We start from the raw sequence: 27,788 nt of genomic DNA on the forward strand, positions 1-27,788 counted from the left end.
CTGTCCTGGTCCATCCAGTGGAGCCTCTGGGAAGGACTGGAAATGAGTACTTGGGAGCAGAAAGGTTTGCAGGGTCCTCCTTCAAAGTACCACCTGAAAAGTGGGCCTGTGCCCCTTTCTTAACACCAAACGCCCAAGGAAGAGTGTGGGTGCATTTTCCTGTGTGGGGCTGGTAGGGAATTTTTTTTTTTTTGCCTTGCCACCTGGCTTACAGGATCTTAAGTTTCCTGACCAGGGATGGAACATGTGCCCCGTGTTGTCCTTAAGTGTGTATCTGTCCTGTGCGACCCTGGGGTCCCCACGTCTGAGCATGACCACCTGCCTCTGTGGACCTCCCTCTTCCTTTGTCTAGCAGCAGCCAAACCCCAAACACAGAAGAAAGTTGCTCTTAGATAAACATGCCCTGGAGCCCACTCAGCATCCATAATTCAGAAGCTGTGGCTTCTGTCACCTGCTCCACACTCCCACCCACCCACTCCTGCCCAGAATCCAGGCCCCTGGATCCCAGGCCCTCAGGATGATGAGAGTATAGTCTATGCCACTGGTCTGGCGCCTCCCCACCCAAACTACCCTAGGGGCTGGTTTCCACTTGGCCTCCATGTGCACCAGCTTGGGCTTCTGCAGTCACTTCAGTTCGGGTCCTGAACTGAACAGTTCGGTACTGCCACTGGATGGTCTGCAAAGCTTCCCCCTTGAAGCCAGTCTCATCCATTATAGGGGAAGATGGGATCAGCAAGCCACCTTGGACACAGGTGGATGACATGTGACCCAGGCCAGGGTCAAGGGATGGGGGGTTATTTCTCCTGGCTATCCTTTGTTCAGTTGCTCTTGGTGACCCCACGGACCACAGCGCGCCAGGCTTCCCTGTCCTCTACTATCTCCCGGAGTTTGCTCAAACTCCTGTCCACCCATCCAATCCTCTGTTGCCCCCTTTTCCTCCTGCTCTCCATCTTTCCCAGCATCAAGGTCTTTTCCAGTGAGCTAGCTCTTCACATTAGATGGCCAGAGTACTGGAGCTTCAGTTTCAGCACCAGTCCTTCCAATGAGTATTCAGGGTTGTTGGAACAAAAGCCACCAATGCAAAAGTATCGGAGGGTGGGGCCTGCCCCTGTGTTGTGTGTATGAGGGAAGGAGCTGTTCTGATGCCAGGCACCTGTGGGCATCAGATGCCCAATATGGACTGGAGGGATGGGGTACAGATGTTCTAAGGTGGGTTTTTTGGGTGTGTGTTTTCTTTAAAGCAGGTACAGAGCAAAGTGCCTCTCAAAGTACTTATCCAGGAATCGATTCTTTTCATGTCAAATTTGCTCATTTAAATGGAAATTAATTGCTTTTCTTGATGATTTCTTTAAAAATTGGTTTTAAATGCATGCATCAGGCAGTCACATTTATTATTCATTGGTTTTGTTGGCAATGCAGCCCCAGTGTCCCACATTCCAGGAGATGCCAGCACAGAGCAGAGATGATTTAATCAAGAGAGGCCATTAATTAAAGATGGGGAGACAGGGAGGGGGAGGGTTCCTCCCACAGGAGCAGGTTTGGTCACCTCTGTGGCCTCAGCAGGGGGCGGTGGGATTGGAGGGATGGGGAGCCCGGCTGGATGGGGCTGTTTGCATGATGTTTCTGCTAGAGATTTCGGTGGGGTGGGGGCTATGCGTTGGGGCGAAGGTGGGGGTATGGGGTGCACTATCTTTGTTCCTGGCCACAGCTCCTGAGGTGATTGTCCTTCCCCCTCGCCTTGCCGTCTGTTGCCCAGGCCACCAAGGATCTGGCTAAAATAAAGCCTTCATTGTGTCCTTCCCATTCTGTGACCCCCTTCCACCCCACCTCAGTCACATCAACAAGGCTTCTGAGGACCTGGACTCTACTGACTTCTCCAATTTCTTCCCGACTAGTTCAACACACCCTTCCTGTCTCTGAGACTTGCTAGCTTTGCCCATTTCTTGGCCTCCAGGAGCTCCGATCTCCACATCGGTCCCCGGTGAGGACTACCCCTGCCCAAGCCAGGGCATCGGGTGTGGGTGTGTCCAGTGGAAGACCCCCATGCACTCTCAGACTGTTGCTACCTTTTTGTTATTAGCTCACTCAGAACTAATAACTCAGGTGCAAATTATACAAAATGGTTTTGAAATTACAAAGCCCAAACAGAAGAAAGAGGGCAAATTCTTCTGTGTCCCACTCTCCTGGTGCTGTTGGTGTTCAATCATGTCTCTTTGTGGCCCCATGGACTGCAGCAGGCCAGGCTTCCCTGTCCTCCACTATCCTGGAGTTTGCTCAAACTCACGTCCGAGTCGGTGATGCCACCCAACCATCTCATCCTCTGCTCTGCTCCTTTCTCCTTTTGCCTTCAATCCTCCCCAGCACTAGATTCTTTTCCAATGAGTCGGTCTTCAGAGCTCTGGCTTCAGCAACAGTCCTTCCAATGAGTATTCAGGGTTGACTTCCTTTAGGATTGACTGGTTTGATACTCTCTTTTGGCCACACTATGAGGCATGAGAGATCCTAGTTCCCCGCCAGATCACCAGGGATGGAACCCACAGCCCCAGCAGTGGAAAGAGTGGAGTTTTAACCACTGGACAACCAGGGGAGTCCCATCATACCTATATTCTTAAAAGCAGCCAAATTGTTAAAAAAAAAAAAAAAAAGTTAAAAGTTGCCAGATGATAGTGGTGCACCAGTGTCATCAATGAGTGAAAGAAGAAAAAAAAAAAAAAAAAATGACAATGGGATTTCCCTGGCAATCCAGTGATTAAGACTTCACGTTCCAGTTCAGGGGGGCAGGTTTGATCCCTGGTTGGGTTGGGCAGCTAAGATCCTACATACCTCCTGGCCAAAAAACAGAAACAAAAGCATAGAAGCAGTACTGTAACAAATTCAATAGAGACTTTAAAAATGGTCCACATCAAAAAATGCCTTAAAAAAAACACAATATTCACTTGAGGCCAGTCTTCAGTGCCATGATAGAATTTGCGGTTGTTTGGATCCTGTTGTTTGGATCAACTGAAACAGCTTTGGATTGGGTCTCCTCACCTGGCTTCCCAAAGGATTCAGCCTACCATGACCCCTGCCCTCATCCCTCCTACCCCACCCTCTACCCCCAACACCGCCCCCCCACTTCACCCCCACCCTCAGGCTGGGCTTGTGCATGCTAAGTCCCTTCAGTCATGTCCATCTCTTTGCGCCTTTGTGGACTGTAGCCCACCAGGCTCCTCTGTCCATGGGATTCTCCAGGCAAGAATATTGGAGTGAGTTGCCATGCCCTCCTCCAGGGGATCTTCCAGACCCAGGGATCGCACCTGCATCTCTTGTGCCCCCTGCATTGGCAGGCAGGTTCTGTACCACTAGCGCCACCTAGGACGCCCCGGACTTGTGCTTACCTGCCCCTATTCACAAAGCTCGTGTCCTCGGACAAGGGAACCCAGCTGGGATGGGCCTCCAGGCTCACCCTCCACCTCACCTCCTCTGCCTCTTCTAGACACGCAGAGCAATTACAGCGTCAAATGTCAAAGGTCCCGTTTATTCCAGCAACCCGGAAATAAAAAGTGTAAATTAAAAAAAGAAAAAAAGAAACAGATCCATGCACTCAACTCCTTGGGCTGGGAGGAAGGGACGTGGGGAGAGGAGAAGAGGGTCTGGGTGGGATGCAAAAAAGGGAGGGAGGGAGGGGAGAGAGAGACAGATAAGCAGAGAGAGAGAAAGAGACCTGGAGAGTCAGATCAAATGAAAGAGACAGAGGCATCAAAAAAAAAGAAAGGTGTATCAAAATCAGATCATAAAGAAGAGACAATACAGAGAAAACGCACCAATAGAATACAGAGGCAGAGAATGAAAGCTGGGCGCAAAGGTGGAGGGAGAAAAAACAGTACCGGGAGGAAGAGAGGGAGGGAAAGAGAGGGCAGGACAGAGACAGATAAACTCGGAGGGACACAGGCGGAGTGGAAAGGGCCCCGCGGCCCTCGTGTGGCAGCGTGAGCAGCGGCAGCCCCTAGGGGTCCCCGGCGGTGCTGATGACGTGGAAGAGGGTGACGTTGTAGAGCACCTGGTGGCCGTTGTTCCAGGTGTAGAGGGCCCGCTCCCGGGGGTTGTAATCCAGCATGGAGATGTGCGAATACTGGTTGTGGAAGGGCACGTCCGTGTACTCATAGCTGGACGTGTTGGTGAAGTAGGCGAAGTAGACCTTGGCCCCGGCCAGGTGGGAGTTGGTCACATAGAGCACGCCGCAGATCATGAAGGCCTCGCCGGCACTGCGCTTGGGGTAGCCGGTGTCCCACGAGCGCATGACCTCCAGGGTGTGCGGGTCCAGCCGGCTGACCACGATGTTGCCCGCATTCTGATTGGTGGTGTACACGGCCCAGAGCCCACTCTCGTCCACCATGAAGTCCATGTCCGAGAAGCCACCCCAGGAGTAGGGGAAGGTGTTGTTGTAGCCGGCCCCGGGGAGGCTCCGCTGCACCAGGACGGAGCGGGAGCGGAAGTGGTACTTGACCACCACGTTGCTCTGGTACTTGTTGTAGAACAGGGAGCCGTTGTACACCACGTGGCCGGTGCCGGCCCACGGCTGGGGCAGCAGGTGCTGGATAAAGTTCTGGCCCTTGATGAAGTCTCCCAGAGTGCGGAACTCCAGGACGCGCCGGCCCTTGTAATAGCCATCCATGTACCAGACCTGCGAGAGAGCTGTTGGTCACTGGTGGGCCACCACCGATGACCAGGGGTCCCAACAGTCACACAGCAATCACGTAGTCATGAGGGTCATTACTCAATCACGGGACGTCTGGTGACCCTTCGTGACCAGGCAACATCCTGGTGACTGGGGTCACTGGGTCAGTGCCATTGGTCCCAGACACTCGGAGGACAGGGCTTGAGCCCCAAGAATCAGGGGAAACTGCAGTCCCCGGGGACTCGCTGGGCCTAGGAATTGACTGGTCACTGGATATGGGACGGTTCACAGTCATGAGACTGCCCTGGGGTGGCGAGAGGTCACTTGAATCCACTGCCTGTGGGTAATCCCAGTAACGATAGGTGACTCCCATGTCACCACCATCCTCTCCGTCAATATCATTCACTGTTACCATGGCAATTAGCATTTATGAGTGCCCTTACCAGTGCTGGTTATTGGGTTAAATATCTTAAAAACTGTAAGGCCAACATTATTATAACCATTTTGAAGATAAGGAAACTCAGGCTCAGCGACATTAAGGAATCTGCCCGAGATTCCCTAGCTAAGAACTGGTGGAAGTGGGATACAAATCCAAGTCTGATTCCCAAACCTAAGCTCTTTTCTTTGTTTTGCTGTTGTTGGTGGTGGTTGTTTTTTGGTTTCGGCCACACTGTGTGGCTTGCTGACCAGGGATCGAAATTGGGCCCCGGCAGTGAAATCACCAAGTCCTAACCACTGGGCAGCCAGGGAATTCCCCTCAAACCCAGGCTCTTAACCCCTTGGTTGAACCACCATGATGCCTCAGGAGGTCAGTGATCACGGTGGGGAAGTGGCTATTATGGGCTTCCCAGGTGGCTCAGTGGTAAAGAATGCCAATGCAGGAAACACGGGTTCGATCCTCGGGTGGGGAAGATCCCCCGGAGAAGAAAATGACAACCTACTCCAGTATTCCGACCTGGAGAATCTCATGGAAAGAGGAGGCTGGTGGGCTACGGACCATGGGATTGCAAAAGAATCAGGCATGACTTATCGACTGAATGACCTATGATGGTGGCTGCCCAGGGACCAATATCTGTCACTAGAATAATCACTGAGCAGTTAATGGATGGTTCCTATGGGCCAGAGGTGACAGGCAGTTGTGACCATGGGGGTCACTGGAAGTTCAAAGGTCATCGAGTGGTGCTCAGAGATCCCAGTCCTTGGAAGGCACTGGTCACTGGTGGTTATTTTGAGATCAGTGCTCACTGGGAGCTGGTCAGTGGTACTAGTAACCATTAGTCTCTATACAGTCACTGGAGGTCAGCTGACTTGCAGTTTCACAGAGTTGGAAAGTTCTTGGTCACTTGGTGGTCGCTAGACAGTCAGGGGGATGTCAAGGGCCCTGGAAACCGTAGATAAGATAATCATTGATGTGGAGTCACTGGGCACCTATGGAGGGCCACGGGCTATGTCTCCCTGCCCCCAGGTTCTGACCCCTGGTGTGGGCACACTCACCCGGCTGTCCGCGCTGGGGGCCATCGTGTCCGTCATCCAGGAGCCAAAGCGGGACCCCATGGCCCGGATGGTGATGGGGTTACTGACTCCGGTCAGCTTCCCACAGCCTGGGAGGCAGCAACAGGGGGAATGAGGGTGGAGGATGGGAAGAGCCCAAGGGACACAGGGCAAGGATGAGGGGGTGTGATTAAACTGAAGCGCTGGGACCAGGGCTGAGGGAAGATCCAGAAATCTGGTCCCAAGGCAGAGTTAGCTTGGGGGTGAGGAGGGGTAGGGTCAGGGCCGTTTCCAGGTTTGGGGGTCTATTTTTGACCTTGGGTAGGAAAGTCAAGGATCAACGTTTAGAAGTTAGAGGTCAAAACCGTGCTCTGAACACACAGAGGGAATTGGGGTTGGAGGTGGAGGTCAGGGGTCAAGGTCAAGCATCGAGGCATACCCAGCTTCTGGGCACAGGCGTGGAGCCGGGCTTCCAGGGCCATCACCCGCTGCTGCAGGTCCTCATAGCCGTAGGCGCCCATCTCCTCCTGGATGGCGGCAAGGCTGCCGGAGAGATTCCTCACCTCCTCTCGCAGGCGCACGATGGTCCGCGTGTCCGCCTTGTACTGCTCCAGGACCGAGCTCAGGGGCAACAGCTCTGCCATCCTGTCCTTCAGCTCCTGCCCCCAAGAGACCCGCGCTGACCCCGATCCCTGACCAGTGACCCAGACCTGGCTCCAACCTTCAACCCACAACTTCATGCATTTTGGGGGGACGAGTATTATTTTTATGGGAGTATCATCCCTTTACCATGTTGTGTTAGCGTCTGCTCTACAACAAAGTGCATCAGGCAAATGTATACACACATCCCCTCCCTCTTGGGCCTCCTTCCCACCTGCCCGCAACTGTTGTTCAGTCGCTCAGCCACGTCCGACTCTTTGCAACCCCATGGACTGCAGCATGCCAGGCTTCCCTGTCCTTCACTATCTCCCGGAGTTTGCTCAAACTCATGTCTACAGAGTTGGTGCCAGCAATCCCACCCCTTATCTTTGATGCACACTTGACTCTTGACATTCAGCCCACATAGGACCGCAGATCCCAGTCAACCCTCTGTCCTTCCTGGAAGTAATGGGCACCAATCCCAGTTCTTCCTTTGACCTCTGACCTGAACCCTGAAGGACGCACCTGGAAGCTCTTGGCTGAGAGGGACCCGTCAGCTGCCCGGAGCCGCGCATCCAGGCTCCGCATGAGGGTCTCCATGCTGCGCACATACTGGAGGTCCCGGTACGTCCGCAACTCAAGAACCTCCATGGACTGGGAGACGTTCTGAACCTAGGAAGTGGGAGGGTTAGGGCGAGCCAGACTCCTGTCCCCATCCCCGGGGATGCCGCAGACAAGACCTGGTGGGGCCAGAGGCCAAACACCCAACCAACCTTCTCCTCCCGACCTTACCAGCAACCTCCCAAAGGCATGCCCAATCTATCCATCTGGTCTGGCCACCACCGCCTCCCACCTCTCCCTGCCTCCCCGCTCTCCTCGCCTCCACCCTCATTCACAACAGTCAAGTTTCCACATAGCAGCCAGAGGGAATTTTTCTTTTTTCTTTTCTTTTGTCCACACTGAGAAGCATGTGGGATCTTAGCTCCCCATCCAGGAGGCAAACCCATGCCCCCTACAGTGGGAGCGCAGAGTCTTAACTTCTGGACCCTTCGGAAAGTCTGGAGAGGGAGTTTTTCAAAAGGAAGATTGAGTCACCTTCTCTTGCAGACCCTGTGAGCTGGTTCTGCCCCTTCGCCTGCCTCCTCTCCATGTTCACCCACTCCAACCACCAGCCCAACTTCACTCTCATAAGCTCCTTCCCTTCTCAGGGCCATTGTTGTTGTTCAGTCGCTAAGTCATGCAACCCCGTGAACTGTAGCACCCCAGGCTCCTCTATCCTCCGATATCTCCCAGGGTTTGCTCATGTCCATTGAGTCGGTGATACCATCCAACCATCTCATCTTCTGTCACCCCCTTCTCCTCCTGCCTTCAATCTTTCCCAGCATCAAGGTCTTTTCCAGTGACTCGGCTCTTGGTATCAGGTGGCCAAAGTATTAGAGCTTCAGCTTCAGCATCAGTTCTTCCAATGAATATTCAGGACTGATTTCCTTTAGGAGTGACTGACTTGATCTCCTTACTGTCCAAGGGACTCTCAAGAGTCTTCTCCAACACCACAGTTCAAAAGCATCAATTCTTTGGCGCTCAGCTTTCTTTATGGTCCAACTCTCACATCTGTCCATGACTGATGGGCCTCTCACTTGCTGATCCCTCTATCTGGAGCGCTGTCCCTCTGTCTTCCCACAGCTGGCTCCTCTTCATCCTTCATGTCTCAGCATCAGCATCACCTCCTCAGAGTGGCCTTCCCCGATCACCCTCCCTCAAGGGGCCACTCACCCTCTCTCCCTTATGTGGTTATTTTTTTTCCAGTTGTGACTACTACCTGGAACGTTCTTATTCATCTGCCTCCTTCAGGTGGGGTCCTCAGAGGCAGACCCGGTGTCTGGTTTGTCCACAGCTGAATTCTCAATAAATACTAGATGCTCAATAAATATGGGTAAATGATGGAATGAAACTTCCCTTGCCCTGACCTCTCTGAATCAGCCCGAGGGCCCCCTAGGTCCCACCTCCCCCTGGCTAAGGTGAGCTCCTCCCAGTCAAGGTGAACTCAGAGACAACGCTGGATGCTTATTGAAATACGCAGACATTCCTGAACCATTGTTCATGTGACACTTGGAAGTTCTGAGAAAGCCAACAAACAGCCTGACCATCCTGGATGTCACAAAACATTTTAAAAGTCATTGTCAACCATCGGGGGACACCCCCTGAAAGTGTTCAGTGTATCCTGGTTTACAGTCTGCGGGAACTTGAATACAATTTGTATCTTGCTATTGTGTGAAAATCGTATGAATCTTGTGTGTGCGTGTGAAAATCATTCAGTCGTGTCTGACTCTTCTGCGACCCCATGGACTGTAGCCCACCAGGCTCCTAAGTGTAAGGGATTCTCCAGGCAAGAATACTGGAGATTCCCTTCTTTGGGGGATCTTTCCGATCCAAGGATCAAACCTGGGTCTCCTGCATTGCAGGAGATTCTTTACCATCTGAGCCACCAGCAAAGCCCTGTATAAATCTTATTATGTTAAATTGATTCATAGTGCTTTTCAGGTCTACTATATCCTTCTACTTTTTGTCTATTCATTCTATTTATTTTTTAGACTTTGATATTAAAACTCCAACTAAAAAATTTACCTGCTTTAAAAAGTTGTAATATATAGTGGAAATTATATGTAACTTTGTTCTGTATTTTCCAAGTCTCCTGTAAATGTTTTACCATACTTTCATAATTAAAAAAAGAAAGAAAATAAAAACAATCAGAGGACACCACATGGTCATCTTGAACAGTTCTAATGTCACAGGCAGACAAGACTTTGGTGCCAACAAGGGTCTCTGTCCTCAGCTTCCTCCTCTATAGGAGGATGGTGGGAGGGGGCTAGTCCCTTTCAACACTGACATCAGAACTGACTCATAAGCAGTTCATCTGGGTAGTGGCAAGGGATAGCAATCAGCCTATAAAGGGCACCCAAATATCCTTGGATTGAATTGCTGTTGTTTAATCACTAAGTCATGTCTGACTCTTTCTGACCCCTTGGACTGTAGTCCACCAGGCTCCTTTGTCCCTGGAATTCTCCAGGCAAGAATACTAGAGTGGGTTGCCATTCCCTTCTCCAGGGAATCTCCCCAACCCAAAGATCGAACTTGCATCTCCTACATTGGCAAGTGGATTCTTTACCACTGAGCCACCTGGGAAGCCCTTGGATTGAATGGGGACCAGTTTATATCAGTCACAATCAGAAGGGGAAGATATCTTTACGTATCTTGGGATGGAGGGTGGGACCCTTCTTAGCAGCTGAGTCCTGAGGCTGAGTACACGGTGGGGCTGGAGCTCACACACCAGAGATGCAGATGCTGCCACTGGAGTTCACCTTCCCTGTCCCCGCACAGTACTCAGCTTCTCCTCCAAAGAAGCAGCAAAGAGATTTTTGACTAAAACACCCGCCCGGAGGGCAGCCAGGTTATCCACCAGCTCTGCATAATCATCGCTTAGATCCGGTCCGGCTGACCTGATGGGAAGCAGAAGGGAGGGTGAAGTGAGAGATTTTCGCAGGGGAACCTGTACGGTTCTTACCTTCTCCATCAGCTGCCGCAGCTCCCGGCTTCGGCCGTCTCGGGAGCAGGTGCTCTGTGCAGGGATCACAGCCGTGCAGATGCATTTTCCATCGGGGGCCTGGGCTGAGGTGTACAGCTGCCAGCCTTCCTCTGGGCTTTGGAAGAGGGTCTGCGGGGAGATCAGGGTCAGAGAACGGGAACCCCAAGGGGGATTCACCCCCACACCTCCTGGGAGAAAAAGGAGATCCCAGGGAGATGACAGATGCCCTTCCCTGGATGCTTGGGATGTCCCAGAACATGTGCTCTGCGTGCCAGGGGTGTGTGATCTAAATCCTTCCTCAGGGAAAGCCCCATTTTACAGGTGACAAGACTGAGGTACGAGGGGTGAAGGAACACAGCAAGGAACTGTGGGATACAAGCCCTTCCACAAGATGAGAATTCATTCTCTCACACATATTTGCACACGCACACACCACTGCCTCCATAACCACCATTAGAACATAGACCAGGGGACTTCCCTGATGGTCCCATGGTTAAGAATCCACCTTTGCAATGCAGGGACTTCGGGTTCAATCCCTGGTTGGGGAACTAAGATCCCACATGCTGCAGAGCAACCAGGCTATGTGCCACGACTAGAGTCTGTACATCAAAATGAAAAGCAACTAAGACCCAATGCAGCCAAATAAATACTAAAAAAGAAAAACCCTCCACCTATGTCACCCCTCCTTCCCCAACTCCTGCTCCCTAGAAGCCCGAGCAAGGTAATGGCCAAAAGGGTGACAGAGTCCTCACCAACACCTTCAAGTCTTTGCCTGGAAGGCATCATTTTCAGACTCCTACACTAAATTTCAAGTTAGATGATTCCACTCAGATAATTCAATAATCAATTACAGCTGTTTCCCAAACCTGGCTTCTTGGAACCCGGGCAATCTTACCAGGCATGCGAGGAAAGGGGTGCTCTGTGGTCAAATATGTTTGTGTAATGCTGAGTGAAATGAGTTTTTTTTTTTTTTAAGTGCAGGACTTAGAGCCTTTGAAATGCTCCTGTGCATCAGGAAACTCAGCCATAATTTCCCAAACTTACTAGAAAATATCTAGTGAGTGCCTACTGTATGCCAGGCGTGGGTCTGTGATAGGGACTAGGAAGAGAGGAGAGATGAAGAAAGTGTATCTATTGCTCCCCACGGATGTGGAGGAGGCAGACTTCAAGTATGGAATCCCACTGATGCTTCCAGAACTATGTGCACGCATGCTGAGTTGCTTCAGTCGTATCTGCTCTTTGCCACTCCGTGGATTATAGCCTGCCAGGCTCTTTTGTCCATGGGATTTCCCAGTCAAGAAAACTGCAGTGGGTTGCCACGCCCTCCTCCAGGGGATCTTCCCAACCCAGGATCAAACCCAGGTGTCCTGAATAGCGGGCGAATTCTTTACCATCTGAGCCACCAAGGAAGCCCTTAGAACTATATGCTGCAGTGGACGCTACAAAGAGAGTGCAGAGCGTGACAAGGGGTGTTCCCTAGGCTGGGAGTCTCAGAGGAGGTATCCCAGGGAAGGGACACATAACCTGAACTGGAGGAATGAGTGAGCCAGGAGAAGGGGAGAGAGGAAGCGACATTTTGGGCACACAAATTCTGACCAGTGGGACATCACCGGTGATCCAGTGGTTAAGAATTTGCGCTTCCATTGCAAGGGCCTCAGGTTCGATCTCGGGTCAGGAACTAAGATGCCACCTGCTGCACCACACAGCACACCCCACCCCTCCAATTCTGATCATTATATGGAGGAATTGGAGAGACACTGCTCAAAAAGCATCAAGTCCTCAATGAACCGAGCACACATCACGCCGCCTTGAGCTTCCCCAGAACATACTTCCAGCCAGTCACAAGTCCCAATCTTTTTTATTTTGATGACAATGTTGTTGCTGCTTAGTTGCTAAGTCATGTCTGACTCTTGCGACCCCATGGACTGTAGCCCGCCAGGCTCCTCCGTCCATGGGATTTTCCAGGCAAGAATACTGGATGGAGTGGGTTGCCATTTCCTTCTCCAGGGGATCTTCCCTATCCAGGGATTGAACCCCTTGTCTCCTGCTTTGGCAGGAGGATTCTTTACCACTGAGTCACTTGGGAAGCTTGCAATTTTAGGGGCCCCAGGAAGGCCTTCATGAGAAGGTGTCATTTGAATAAAGACGGGAAGGAAGTGAGGGAGAAGCCTTGGTGATATCAAGAGAAAGATGGTCCAAGCCAAGAGAACAGCAAGTGCAAAGACTCTGAGGCAGGACCACGCCTGGTGTGTTTGGGAAACACAGAGAAGGCTATAGCTAAAACAGAGGGAACAAGGGGGAAAGTGGGAATGGGGCAGATGAGTTCAGGGATGAGACAGGACAGCCTATGGGGAGGACTGATTGTTGGTCTGAGGGAAGTGGGAGCCAGGGAAGGTTCTGATCAAAGGATAGACAGGATGTGACTCAGATGTTCACAGGCGCCCCCTGGCTGCTGTGGGGGGAACAGACTGGGGGTGTCGAGGGTGGGAGACCAGGGCAGATGGGTGGACACTGAAGAGATGGGAAGAAACTAGAAGATTCTGGTCCTATCCATAATGCATCCCTACAGACAGGAAGGACAGTCTAGTAAAACCCCAAGTGTTTTACAGAGAAACAAAGCCCCACTACCATGGACTATTTGCACAGCTGCTGCTTATCACTGAGCAGAGGCTGTTTCCATGAGCAGTAGCAGAGATAAAAGCCAGACTGTGAATTATGAGCAATCCTAGAGATTCCAGCTATTAGCCCACCTATTTTCTCTCCCACTCAATAAAGTCTTTTTTTTTAAGCTAATTGGAATGTGAACAAGTGGTATCATTGTACAGACGAGCTTGACTCCTCCACTAATTTATAAGAAAAATAAACCATTCATAAATGCCAACTGAAACTATTGTAATTAGTCATTTCTTGCACCTTATATACACATATTGGAGGTTGAGAGAACCCCCACTGTACGAGGTGCTGTGAGAAGACTTGAAGAATCCCTTGGACAGCAAGGAGATCAAACCAGTCAATCCTAAAGGAAATAAACCCTGAATATTCAATGGAAGGATTGATGCTGAAGCTGAAGCTCCAATACTTTGGCCACCTGATGTGAAGAGCCGGCTCACTGCAAAAGACCCTGATGAAAGATTGAGAGCAGGAGGAGAAGGGGGTGACAGAGGATGAGATGGTTGGATGGCATCACTGACTCAATGGACATGAGTTTGAGCAAGCTCTGGGAGATGGTGAAGGGCAGGGAAGCCTGGCGTGCTGCAGTCCATGGGGTCGCAAAGAGCTGGACACGACTGAGTGACTGAACAACAACCACCACCTCTCTGAGAGTCTACGTCTCCCCCATGAGGGAATGAAGCCACTTACCTTCCCAGCCTCCCTTGCGAGCAGAAATGGTCCAGGTGGTTTGCAGTCAATTAAGCCGACTGTGCTCTTTTCCCTATGGGGGCCCAGCATGCCATGGCTACAGACAGCAGCCCCCTCGGTAGTGTAGATGGCCTGTTGTCTGTACAGGAGACAGTCCTTTCCAGTGGACATTCATGACCAGCATGCTGTCTACAATCTAGGCTCCAGACAGGTATGCACGGTGCCTTTGGAAAGCCCCAGGGCACAGTGGTCAGGTCATAATGTCCACCCGCACCGAGCTGCAGAACAAGGAGCATGTGACTGAGGCCCTTTGCAGGGCCAAGTTCAAGTTCCCTGGCCGCCAGAAGATCCACATTTCCAAGAAGTGAGGATTTACTAAGTTTAATGCGGATAAATTTGAAACCACGGCGACAAAAAGGGGCTCATCCCGGATGGCTGTGGGGTCAAAGACATCCCTCATTGTGGCCCCCTGGACAAATGCTGGGCCCTGCGCTCATGAGAGCCTGGGCACTGTCCCCTCCTAACTCATGTGTGCACGCTAATTTGCTTCAGTCGTGTCCAGCTCTTTGCGACCCCATGGACTGTAGCCCACCATGGGATTCTCCGGGCAAGAATACTGGAATGGGTTGCCGTGCCCTCCTCCAGGGGATCTTCCCAGTCCGGGGACTGAACCCGGTATTCCTGCATTGCAGGCAGATTCTTTACCATCTGAGCCACCAAGGAAGCTCACCTGGTCTAAAACAAGAAGGATGCCCCAAGGGACTTCCCTGTTGGTCCAGAGGGGTTAAGACCCTGGGCTTCCAATGCAGAGTGTGTGGGTTCAATCCCTGGTTGGGGTACTAATATCCCACATGCTGCATGGGCAGTAAGAAAATAAAACAACGACAACAACAAAAAAACCAACAAATTTTTTTTTTAAAAAAGGAGGATAGCTCAAGGATAGAAGAGTGACCCCAGGGCAGAGATAAATTAGGAGGCTGGGATTAACATACACCCACTACTATACACACTACTATATATAAAATAGATAATCAATAAGGACCTACCATATAGCACAGGGAACTCTACTTAGCATTCTGTAATAACCTACATCGGAGAAGAATCTGAAAAAGATTAGATTATATGTATACGTGGGGCTTCCCAGGTGGCGCTAATGGTAAAGAATCTGCCTGCCAATGCAGGAGACACAAGAGACAGGGGTTTGATCCCTGGGTCGGGAAAATCCCCTGGAGTAGGAAATGGCACCCCACTCCAGTATTCTTGCCTGGGAAAATCTATGGGCAGAGGAGCCTGGCTAGCTACAGTCCATGGAGTCCCAAGGAGTCAAACACGACTGAGTGACTAAGCATGCAGCACACATATGTATATGTATAACTGGATCATTTTGCTGTACATACACCTGAAAGTTACACAACATTGTAAATCAACTATACTCCAACATAAAACAAACATTTTAAAAAGAAAAGAAGAGTGACCCAGGAATGCCTTCCCCCTTGGGTCTAAGAGAACGCAGAACTAGTTTCACCTTTTTTCATGGCAAATACACTTCTTAACAAACAAAAACAGAATCAAGAATGTGAGTTCAAACACCTCCATCTGTGCTCCCCTGGCCCTGGTTCCCAAGCAATTTGGACGGAATCCCCTAAAGATTCTCATTTATGCAGAGACAAAGCAGCCCGGTTCAACATAATTAACATCGCTTTCTTACATTCTGTAGCGTGTCCTTTGAAGCAAACAAGCCATTTTCTCTCAACATATGAAATACTGAATTGTAAAAGAGAAGCAAGATTTAAGTGGCACGCAGAGAAGGCCTTCATGGCTTGCCTAAATTAATTGTCTGCGTTGGATGCACCTTGCCGGAGTATTTTCTGCAGCAGCACAATTAAATGCCTGGGGTTTGGCTGCCAAATCTCTGCATGGCAGAGATTCTGAGTTTCACCCGTGGGGTTCAAGTTCAAATACACGGTCAAGTTCAGGTCCCCGGGAATTGCTGAAATGTCCTGGAAGGCTCAGCGTCTGAGTATCTAAATACCAGTTCCCCAGACTGGGTTGAGGTTGGAACCAAAGTCACAAATTCTTGGAGGTCACAGTCCTAGGAATAGAGAACACCTATAACTAATGGAAGGGGCTTCCCAGGTGGCACTAGTGGTAAAGAACCTGCTTACTAATGCAGGAGACTTAAGAGAGAAGGATTCAATCCCTGGGTCAGGAAGATCCTCTGGAGTAGGTAGTGGCAACCCACTCCAGTATTCTTGCCTGTAAAATTCCATGGACAGGGGAGCCTGGCAGGCTACAGTCCATGGGGTTGCAAAGAGTCAGACATGACTGAGCACATCACTAACGGAAATGTTTGTATCAGCAGGTGTGAGAGCCCTCCTGGTACAGACACTTCTGGTCTGGTAGCCCATCTCACCTCTAACGTGGCAAACACACTGGAGGAAGCCAGCCACTGTCAGTTGAGCGGTTGGTTCCAAGTTTAATATTCTTGCTAATGGGCTCTAAGAGCATAAGCCAGGCATTCAACTAGCTCTTCCTCAAATTGTCTTTTCTGGCCAGAATTTTTCAAATGCTTTCACCCAGGCTACTGCCCCAATTAAACAGCAGTCTTTGTAACCAGTCCAGGACTAAGGATGAGACACGCAGGGAAAGTTTTTCTAGCTGTCAGGTCCGGGATCGTCAGCTCAGCCTACAGCTCCATCACCTACGTCTTGGTTCAGAAAACAATTCCTGGTTCTTTCGGCAGCAGAGCGATGGCCAGAGAATCCTGGGGGGAGGGGCAGCCAACCATTAAGTGCTGGCTCTCAGGGGTTTAGCCGACAGGAACAGAGCAAGCGGCTGTCTCTTAATGAGTCAAAGATATTATTGCATGTGAGGCTGTATAATTTAATCAGGAAGCAGAAGTGTCTTGGGGCTCATATATTTATTTGTTCCCCGCCTTGTTCCGGAGGGGACTGCAAGTGGTTTACAAGGATATGTAAAATACCGCACGATAGCTCCAATTAAAGAGGAGAGCAGGAATTAGATATTTCTGGAGGGCAGGCTGTCAATCCAGAGCCAAAGCCTTCAGGCGTCTGCATTTTGTATTTAACCCAGTCAATCCCACACTAAGAATGTAGCCCAGGGAAATGGTGTGGACGAGCACTCGATGGCTATAAGAATGCTCATTAAATGCTGTCTAAAATTGGACAGCTGGAATTTTTTCCTTTTCCAGGCTTTTGCCAGTAGGGAGGCTGATTGATAAACTCCACAGCAGAACTTCCCTGGTGATCCAGTGGTTAAGAATCGCACTGCCAGTGCAGGGGACATAGGTTCGATCCCTGGTCTGGGAAGACTCCACATGCTGTGGGGCAACTAAGTCCATGCACTGCAGTTACCGAAGCCCTCATGCCTAGAGCCCGTGTTCTGCAACAAGGCCACCACAGTGAGAAGCCCGAGGTCCGCAGCTAGAGGGTAGCCCCCACCCGCCACAGTTAGAGGAGGCCCATATGCAGCAAAGAAGACCCAGTGCACCAGAAGTAGATGAAATAAACTAAAAACTCCACAGGGAAGAATACGGTGTGTGTGCATGTTAGTCGCTCAGTTGTGTCCGACTCTTTGCGACCCCATGGACTGTAGCCCACCAGGCTCCTCTGTCTATGAGATTTTTCAGGCAAGAATACTGGAGTGGGTAGCCATTGCCTTCTCCAGGGGATCTTTCCAATGCAGGGATCAAACCTGGGTCTCCTGCATTGCAGGAAGATTCTTTTACCACATGGGCCAACAGGGAAGCCCAGGGGAAATACTATGCACCCATTAAAATTGAGAACAAGCAGGGAGTTTTATCGCCATCTTTAAATGTATCTTGAAGCAAAAGTTCTCTACAATAAACATGGACTGTTCTCGTGAAGAGTTTTTTTCCAGTCCCTTAAAGTTTTGTCTTTGCAAGGGAGAAAGGGAAGAAAGAGAAAAAGTAGACACACTAGAGCTCGAAGGGAGGCTAAGAAAAACCCAGCCTTTAAAAACCTGAACAACCAGCATATGGTCGGGCCATAAATTTGGCTCCCAGCTCCTTAGCAGCCAACTCAAAAAGGGAAAGCTGGTCATTTATGCGGCTCCCAGTGTCCTGAAACAAAGCATGCCAGATGCTCAGGAGAAAACTTAACTATTTTTAGTACCAAGAACAGGCAAGGCTCTCTCCCACGGTCCTCCCCAAAAAAGGAGCCCATGTGATGTCACCAGGATCTTTCCAGACAACATCCTTACGGTAGAAATGAGTCGTTTTCTCTGGATGTTCCTTCTCCCTACTCAGATGGCCCAAGGGTCAGACTGTCTGGGTTTATGTACTGGCGTGGCCCCTCCCCTGTGGTGTGAGTGGGTTCACCTCTATAAGCCTCCATATCCTCATCTGTAAAATGGACATGATAACTGTACCTACCTCATGGAGTTGCCAGGAAGCTTGAATGAGTCAAGACTACATGTGTGAGCAAGGAGAAGAGTCATCAGCATGTATTGATAGTAATGCTACAGAAGGGTTTGCTTTTGTTATTATTATAATCCTCATGACACTCTAATGCCAATTCAGTGACTTCCTGAAGTCAAAATGGTTTGAGTGTGATGCAGGCATGGAACTGAGATGATGAAGAAGAATTGGTGCTGGGACTTCCCTGGTGGTCCAGTGATTAAGACTCTGCCTTCCAAAGCAGGGGTGCCGGTTCTATTCCTGGTCGGTGAGCTAAGATCCCACAGGTCACTCGGCCCAAACAGCAAACAAACAAACAGAAAACAGAAGCAGTATTGTAACAAATTCAATAAAGACTTTTAAAAAATGGCCCACTTAAAAAAAATCTAAAAAAAAGCAGGGGGACTTCTCTGGTGGTACAGTGGATAGGAATCTGCCTGCCAATGCAGGGGGCACTGGTTCAATCCCTGGTACAGGAAGATCCCACAGAACTAGGAGCAACTAAGCCCGAGCACGACAACTACTGAGCCTGCATGTTGCAACTACTGAAGCTGGAGCGCCTAGAGCCGGTGCCCCACAGTAAGAGAAGCTACCACAATGAGAAGCCTGAGCATCTCAACTAGAGAGTAGCCCCTGCTCACCGCAACTAGAGGAAGCCCTCTTATAGCAACAAAGACCCAGTGCAGCCAAAAACAAAAAAAAAGAGTCACTGAAAGTCCATTTGATTTGGGACTGAGAATGCAAGATGAGGAAGACTCACAGACAGCCGGATGGCAGAGAGATAAAGAAAGAGAGCATCAAATCCTGCCAAAGAGGGACAGAGATGCTGCTCCATCTTACTTGCCACGTGACTTGGCCGGATTCTGGTTCCAGACCATCTCCTTGACATAATTTGGTGGAAAGGAGTCCTGCTTCTCAGTAACAGGCAATCAACAAGGCTCGCACGACCCTGCTCTCTGTGGCCCATCCTCTGGCCAGTGGTCCCCAGCATTTTTGATTCCATGGAAGACAATTTTTCCACGGACCAAGCACGGTGGGAGGGATGGTTTCAGGATGATTCAAACACACTTCACTTACTATGCACTTTATTTCTGTCATTACATCAGCTCCATCTCAGATCATCAGGCATTAGATCCTGGAGGTTGGGGACCCCTGCCAGTCATCTTACTCTTCCTGGAACACAACATGCTTTTTCCCCAAAACCAGTCCATTGGCTGGACCCTCTGCCATCAAAACGCTTGCCCGAGTCATACAGCAAATTCCTATTGGCTATCTATTTTATATATGGTAATGAAGTTTCCATGTTATTCTTTCCATACATCCCGCTTCAAACCACAGCTCTGTAACAACCTAGAGGGGTGGGATGGGAAGGGAGGTGGGAGGGAGGTTCAAGAGGGAAGGAATCATACCTATGGCTGATTCATGTTGATATTTGGCAGAAAACAACACAGTTCTGTAAGGCAATTACCCTTCAGTTAAAAAATAAATTTAAAATTTTTTAAAAAAGAACTCTTGCCAGAGAGATCCCTGGCACTCCAGTGGTTAGGACTCCGAGCTTCCACTGCAGGAGGTATGGGTTGGACCACTGGTCGGGGAACTGAGAACCCGCATGACATGCAGCATGGCCAAGAAATTGAAAAAGAAAAAAACCATTTTTAATCTTGCCCCATCTCATGGCTAGGCTAACCCTTCCCCATTAGGGCTCAGGCATAAATAGCTCTTCCAAAAGCAGCCTCCACTGTCCCTTCCCCATGCTACCCACCTCTCAGGCATCCTATACCGTTTTTTCCCCCCTAGTACTTCTATTTCTTCTTAGGGTGTGTCAAGCACTGTTCTAAGCACTCTGCATGCTTTAACTGATGGAGTTCTCACCACGACACTTAGAGACAGGACTGTCATTATTCGCCTTTTATGAGTTGAGGTTCGAACACAGGCCATCTGGCTGTACAGTCCTCATCACCACACCACAGCTCCCCTGTCCTCCTTCCAGCCCTGATCACAATGGCCACTGGGGGAAACTTCCCTTGTGGTCCAGAGGTTAAGAATCCATCTTGCAATGCGGGGAACTTGGTTTCAATCCCTGGTTGGGGAACTAAGATCCCACATACCACAGGGCAACTAAGACTCAATGAGGCCAAACAAATAAATATGGGGGGGAAAAAGAAAAACAAAGGAATTAGGGGCTTCCCTGGTGGCTCAGTGGCAAAGAATCCGCCTGCCAATGCAGGAAACACAGATTCCATCCCTGATTAGGGATTTTATCCCACATGCCACGGAGCAACTAAACTCCTGCGCCGCAACTACTGAGCCTGTGCTCTAGATCCAAGGAGAGGTGACTACTGAAGCCTTCGAGCCCTATGCTCCACAATAAGAGAAGTCACTGCAATGAGAAGCTGCAACTAGAGTGTGCCCACGCAGCAACGAAGCTGCCCAAGCAGCAATGAAGACCCAGCACAGCAAAAAAATAAATGAATAAAATCATATCCTTTCAAAATAAAATAATAATTTTTTTTAAAAAATGGCCATTGGGACCTCTTGGGTGTGACCACTGGCTCAAAGCCTACCTTTGTTCTCAGACAGAAAGTATCATGGAGACAGGGAGTTCTGTCTGCTTTGGTCATTGCTGAATCCCCCAGCCCTGGCATGATCAATACTGAGTAACTAGACGCTGATGGGCTGGTGAGTCAGAGAGCAAACATCCTCACAGACCCACCATGCATTTCCCCTCCGCCACCAAATGGGTTTCCATCTCTTCCAGAGAGGGACTGGCTGAGATTAAATGGTAGATTGGCTGAGGCAGGCACGGAGGCAGCTGCGGCTCCCCTGACTCTGGGGATGGCAGCAGGGCCATGATGAATGATCAGGGACATGCTTGTCTGCCGCATCTCAGCCGTGACGGGTCCTGAGTCCCTCTGGAGGGCTTGAGATAATAGCAGGCTGCCCCTGTCAAACCTAGCGATATTGGGCAAATCCCCCCTGAGTGATAAGCTTGACAGGCTTTAAAGAAGACATCAGCTCACCCATGCTGAGATGGAGAACCAGGGTCTCCCTCAGTCTGAGCAGCTGGGGCCTGGCCGGTGAGAGCCTGTGGCCAGGGAAGGGGCTGGGATGGGATGGGGGAGGGGGGGTGCGGGGCGGCTGTAAATCCATTCATTCATTCTTTTTTTTTTTTTTTCTGCACCACTTAGCTTTCGGGATCTTAGTTCCCCCACCAAGGATGGAATCCTAGCCCTTGACAGTGAAAGTGCAAAGTCTCAACCACTGGACCAGCAGAAATCCCCAATTCATTTATTCTTTTTTTAAAATATAATATTATTTATTTATGTTCGGCTGTGCTGGGTCTTCGTTGCTGTGTGGGCTTTTCTACAGTTGCAGCAAGAAGGGGCTACTCTATCTGAGATGTGCAGGCTCCTCATCGTGCTGGCTTCTCTTCTTGCCGAGCACGGGCTCTAGGACACGCAGGCTTCAGTAGTTGTGGCTCCCAGGATCTAGAGCACAGGCTCAGTAGTTGTGGCACACAGACTTACTTGCTCTAAGTCATGTAGGATCTTCCCAGATCAGGGATCAAACCTGTATCTCCCATACTCACAGGCAGATTCTTTACCACTGAGCCACCAGGGAAGCCCCTGATTCATTTATTCTTTCATATCCTTCCTATGTAGATTACCCATTTTGCCCTGAGAGGCTATTCAGGCTGGCACACACAACCTCTTCCCCTCTGAAACCACCCAAGCTGTGGCAGAAGACCCCCAGTGACCCCTGGGTCCCAGTCCACACACATAGATCCTAGGCTCTGCCATTAAAGTGCCAATGGAGGCCAATAACGAATGGAACAGACTTTCTTGGGAGAGATGAGAAGAGACACAGATCTTTGAGCTTGACTGACTGCCCTCCTTGGGGTACAGGGAAGGTGTGAGAGGGCTTGCCTTGTGCAAAAATTTACAAACACAGTCCATTCCCTTGGAATGTGGCCCAGACTGTTGGAATCACCTCGGATCCCCATAGATAGCCCCAAGAGCAGGGTTTATGGGCAGAGCTCTGCATCCAGGCTACCATATAAGGGCCACTCCAGTCCTCATACCAGCTTGCTTCGATAGAGGACAAGTTCTCTGTCTCCAGGCCTCAAGAACACCCCATTTGAGAAGACCCCTCTGGGAGGAAACAGACTCTCACTTGAGTCTCCTGAGTCTTACCATCTTCCTTTCAGATCCCCAGCGCCTCCTGAGTTCTTTATCACCCCAGGGCCTTTGAACACGCTGCTTACCCCAAAGTCATTCTGGTGTGACGGCTTGCCCCAGGGCAGATGGAATGGAGACAGAAAATGGGCAGATTCTTGTGTTTTACAGGTACAGCCTGTGACTTCCCTGGTGGCCCAGGGGTTGAGATTCTGAGCTTCCACTGCAGGGGGCACAGGTTTGATCCCTGGTCTGGGAACCAAGATCCTGCATGCTACTTAGCAAAGCCAAAAAAATTAAAAAAGACAGAGTTCACAGGACTCTGACCACCTCCACGTGGAAATGCCAAGTTAGGTATTTGGGGCGAGGAAGAGAGAGTGTTTGGCTGGAGATAAGTATTTGCATGCCCTCAGCAGAGGGCATGGGATGGAAAGAGACGTCCCTGGTGGTCTAGTGGTTAAGACTCTGAGCTTCCAATGCAGGGTACGCAGGTTCAATCCCTAGTCAGGGAACTAAGATCCTGCATACCAAGCAGCCAAAAAATAAACAAATAAAACTAACCAATTGCTTGAATTAAGATCCCTGAAAGCCCTAAAAGAGTTCTGTTTCTCTTACCAGCCTCGAAGATACCTTAGCTCCTCAATAAATACCTGTGCATGAACAGGTGGCTATAGAGTTCATCAGTACAGGCTGTTTCAGCTCCAATTCTGATCTACTCCTTCCTGTGTGACCTTGGGCAAGTAGCTTAACCCCTCTGTGCCTTTCTTCACCCCTCTGCTTCCTCATTTAAAAGTTGGGATCATAATGGCCAGGCTTCTCAAAACTCTTGTCAAAATGATGAATTAGTACATGTCAAGAGTTAGTCACAGTGTGTGGTACATTGTGAAAGCCCAGTCAGTGGGAGTTTTTATATCAGTTCATGGAAGAGACTCTGATGCCGGGAAAGACTGAGGGCAGGAGGAGAAGAGGGCGACAGAGGATGAGATGGTTGGATGGCATCATCGACCCACTGGACATGAGTTTAAGCAAGCTCCAGGAGTTGGTGATCGACAGGGAAGCCTGGCGTGCTGCAGTCCATGGGGTCACAAAGAGTCAGACATGACTGAGTGACTGAAAAACAACAAATGGAAACAGCACTGTTCTAGAACTGTCTTATGTCCCCTGATGACTGTTTAACTCTTTATGTATTATTTTATTTTATTCAGGCTTCTCAGGTGGCACAGGTGGTAAATAACCTGCCTGCCAGTGTAAGAGATGTAAGAGATATGGGTTCCATCCCTGGGTTGGGAAGATTGCCTGGAGGAGGGAATGGCAACCCACTCCAGTATTCTTGCCTGGAGAATTCCTTGGACAGAGGAGCCTGGTGGGCTACAGTTCATGGAGTTGCAGAATCGGACACAACTGAAGCAACTTAGCATGCACTCATACTGTGAGGCAGGTGGGCTCTTAGTTCCCTAACCAGAGATCAAACCCTTGCCCTCTGCATTGGAAGAGTGGACTCTTAACCACTGGATCACCACGGAAGTCCTTCCTGCTAACTTCTTAAAAATAAACTTTCTATATTGGAAGGATTTAGATTTACAAAAAAGTTGTAAAGAGAGGGCTTCCATACACCCCTCACCCAATTTCCCTTGTTGCTAACCTCTTACATATTCATGGGACATTTGTCACAACTAAGAAACAAGTTCAGGCACATCACTCATTAAACGTCAGACTTTACTCAGATTCCTCCAGTTTTTCCAGGGGTACCCTGGTGGCTCAGACAACAAAGAATCTGCCTACGATGCAGAAGACCCAGGTTTGATCCCTGGTTTGGGAAGATCCCCTGGAGAAGGAAGCGGCAACCCACTCCAGTATTCTTGCCTGGAGAATCCCATGGACAGAGGAGCCTGGTGAGCTACAGTCCATGGGGTCACAAAGAGTCGGACATGACTGAGCACACACACACCAGTTTTTCCACTCATGTCCCTTTTCTGGTCCAGACTCCCATCCAGGTCCCACATTGCATTTAGTTGTAGCACCCCCTTAATCTCTGGTGTGTCACAGTTTCTCCATCTTTCCTCGATTTTCATGACCTTGGCAGTTTTGAGGACTACCGATCAGAGATTCTGTAGCAGGTCCCACTGGCATTGAAGGGGCAGGAACCAGCTTCTAATTCCTCCCTGAGGCTTCCCTAGCTCCCAGCCTGATGCCTAGCACGCAGGAGCTGCTGCACAGACACTTCCTGAATGAATGAACACATGAATGACAGTCATTTATTTCTTTATCCTCCGCACTCTATGTTCCACAGGCATTCCTGCCAGAGGCTAGATCTAGAAAAGTTCACAGAGAAATAAAAGCTCTTCTCCTTTCAGAAAGGTTCGTTTTTGATCCTTTCTTTGTAGACATCAAGGATTCATTTCTTTAATATTTAGGGGCTTTTGTACCAAAGGGAAGTGGCTACGTCTGTATCAGATGTCTCATTTTTAAAGGCAAGTGAGAGAGATCTTTCTAGCAAGATGAGGGTTTCTTCCTTGCCAGTGCCACCATTTCATTTCTCTGTCTCTCCCTCCCCAGCCTTCAGGCAGGGGCAGAGTGGAGGGGTGAGGGAACTATGGAATTATCCACATTTTGATGTCCTCTCTGTCATAGCCCAAGGAAGCTTAATTAGAACCTTGCGAAGTTTGCCGAGGCTGAAGCAGCCTCAGGACCTGGTGCAAAAAGTGGCATGGCTGGTGATGGAGATGAATTGTTATTGTTGTTGTTTAGTCACTAAATTGTGTCTGACTCTTTTGAGACCCCATGGACTGCAACCCACCAGCCTACTCTGTCCATGGGGTTTCCCAGGCAACAATTCTGGACTAGGTTGCCATTTCCTTCTCCAGGGGATTTTCCTAACCCAGGGATTGAACCTGTGTCTCCTACATTGGCAGGTAGATTCTTACCACTGAGCCACCTGGGAAACCCAGAAATGAATTAGAAGTTTTATTTCCCATCCCTCTGAATGGCTCAATATTTGCCACGGGGATCAAGAGACCTGCCTCTGGGTACACACAGCGTGCTCCTTTTTAACATTAGTTAGTCAGAATGGGAATGCCCTTTAGCCAGGCAGGCATTGGGAGTCTCACTGTTTTTTTTTATTCCTCAGCTCTGGCAGGCCAAGGTGCAGCCAGTGAATGGAAGAAAAATGTACACATCGAGGTCGTCTTGCACCCCCTCACCAACCCCACAACCACGGTCCCTGCAGCTGAAAGACACCGAGCCAGGTTTAATCGCTCGCCTGAAGTTTGTCAGAAGTAAAAATGAGCCTGGGTGAGCTTTTCCGACACTTCTCCTGACTTACAGGAATTCAATTTCTGGCCTGGGCATAAATTTGCTGCCAACAGCCCCCGCTGTGGGGGATGGGCCCATTGGCTGAGGTTGGATTCCTGAAATCAATGCGGCGGTGCGTGGAAAAGGTCGTCTTGGGGGAAATTGATCTTCCGTGGCTGGCTCAGGAATTTCATGCTAGGAGCCAGGGACGTCCTGGCACAAAATGGAAGCATTCGCTATGAGGCTCCTGGGCAAGAGGTGAAGGGAGGGAGGCCTTGAAGGCTGGACAGTGCAGTCAGGAGGTGACAATTTGCTGGCTAATAATTCACAGGGACAGCCAAGCATCAGTACTGTCTGAAACTGACTTCCGGAGGCTCCATGGGCGCCTCTGGGGGTGGCAAGTTAATTTGGGGTCCAAAGCTTTGATCATTTGGTTACACCTGAGATACATATTCCAGGGTTTCAAAGATGCGCATTCAATTCCCCCAGCCAAGGTGAGGCAACAGTGCATGGTGATTCAGGGGGCCAACTCTGTGGCCAGGTTGCCTGAGTTCCACTCTCAGCTCTGCTGTGTGATCTTGGGCAAATGACTTAACCACTCTGGGCCTCCATCTCTCCACTTGTACCACAGTACTAAGAACAGTACAGATGTGGGACTTCCTTGGTGGTCCAGGGATGAAGAAACTACCTGCCAATGCAGGGGACACACGTTCAATCCCTGGTCCAGGAAGGTTTCACATGCCAAGGGGCAAATACTGAGCCCACGTTCCACAACAAGAGAAGTCACCAGAATGAGAATCCTGAGCACCGTGACTAGAGAAAGCCGGTGGCACAAAGATCCAGCACAGCCACAAACAAAACAAATATATGAATCTGCAGTGAGGGAGGAGAGGGAGAACTGTTCAGCCCATAGCCACGTGTGAGCAGGGAAAAGGTCTGGTCAGGAAGATCGTTGAGGGTGGATCGGCCAGGGCGAGACAGAAAGGCAGAAAAATCCACCAGCAAGATTCAACTGAACACATTACAGGGCTGACTCAGCCCCTGCTTTGGAGTTTTCCAGAGCTTTCAAAGAAATAGATCTCAGAGAAAACAGCCCCAGCCACAGGGCACATCCTCCGCTCAGAAAGGGGAGGAGGCAGTGCTGGCCATCAGGGTCACCGGAGCCCTTTGTTAGCGAGAATGGGCCACTTGAAGGGAAATCAATCCTGGCTAAGCACGAAGCAGCTGCTCCCAGCCAAAGCTGCTATAGAGAGGCCCTTTGCCCCTTCTCCTCCGGGGCTGGGACAGGAGCCAGCAGGAGTCTGGGAATTGTTCTGCCAGGTGGTGGGTCTTGGAAGGGCCTTCAATCAGCATGCATTGTGGCTGCTGGCTCCTACGTCCGTCCAAAGTGAAGTTGCAGCATCACCTGCACTCACCAGAGATCCGGCCTCATACGGAACGGTTAACATTTATCTCTAGCCTTGCCAAGTGCCATTCATGTGCGTGCGTGCATGCTAAGTCGCTTCAGTCGTGTCCACCTCTTTTTGACCCTATGGACTGTAGCCTGCCAGGCTCCTCTGTCCATGGGATTCTCCAGGCAAGAATACTGGAGTGGGTGGCCATTTCCTTCCCTGTAGCATCTTCCCAACCCAGAACTGAATCCAAGTCTCTTGCATCTCCTCCATTGGCAGGCAGGTAAACCACTGGAGTTACCTGGGAGGCATTATGCATGCACGTCTACGCCCAAGGAAATTCCCAGTCACCTCCTAGCCACGTGACCTTCAGCAAGCTACTTGAACCTCACAGTGCCTCAGTTTCCCATCTTTAAAACAGGGCCAACAGCAGCACCCACCTCTTAGGACTGTAGGGGAGGTGAGTGGCACACAGGGTTTCAAACCACGAGTGAGAAGATCTGCGGAAGGAGACTTCCCTGGTGATCCAGTGGCTAAGAATCTGCACTGCAATGCAGGGGACATGGGTTTGATCCCTGATCTCAGAACTAAGAGCAACTGAGCCCATGCAATTACTGAGCGCACGCATCACAACTAGAGAGTCCTTGTGCTGCAATGAAAGATCCTGCAACCCAGTGCAGCCAAATTAATTAATTTTAAAAAGGCAGGGGCCTTCCCAGGTGGTGAAGTGGTAAAGAATCTGCCTGTCACTGTAGGAGATGCA

General features: G+C 50.0%; 1 protein-coding gene and 1 pseudogene across 2 annotated transcripts in view; one reads left to right on the forward strand and one right to left on the reverse strand.

Moving 5' to 3' along the window:
- Nucleotides 1-3,496: 3,496 nt before the first annotated feature.
- The window catches only part of OLFM2 (olfactomedin 2), a 73,007-nt gene continuing 48,715 nt past the window's right edge, over nucleotides 3,497-27,788 (reverse strand). For both annotated transcript variants that reach the window (XM_070464031.1, XM_070464022.1), the window contains exons 2-6: nucleotides 10,350-10,499; nucleotides 7,313-7,459; nucleotides 6,588-6,807; nucleotides 6,152-6,258; nucleotides 3,497-4,663 (exon numbers count right to left, since the gene is read on the reverse strand). In XM_070464031.1, the coding sequence (XP_070320132.1) occupies nucleotides 3,986-4,663; nucleotides 6,152-6,258; nucleotides 6,588-6,807; nucleotides 7,313-7,459; nucleotides 10,350-10,499 (1,302 nt within the window). In that variant the 3' untranslated portion in view covers nucleotides 3,497-3,985. The remainder of the gene's footprint in view (nucleotides 4,664-6,151; nucleotides 6,259-6,587; nucleotides 6,808-7,312; nucleotides 7,460-10,349; nucleotides 10,500-27,788) is intronic.
- LOC139034551 (small nucleolar RNA SNORA70) lies at nucleotides 13,771-13,912 on the forward strand (annotated as a pseudogene).

Source organism: Odocoileus virginianus, chromosome 3 (assembly GCF_023699985.2).
Source record: "Odocoileus virginianus isolate 20LAN1187 ecotype Illinois chromosome 3, Ovbor_1.2, whole genome shotgun sequence".
Classification (NCBI taxonomy): Eukaryota; Metazoa; Chordata; class Mammalia; order Artiodactyla; family Cervidae; genus Odocoileus; species Odocoileus virginianus.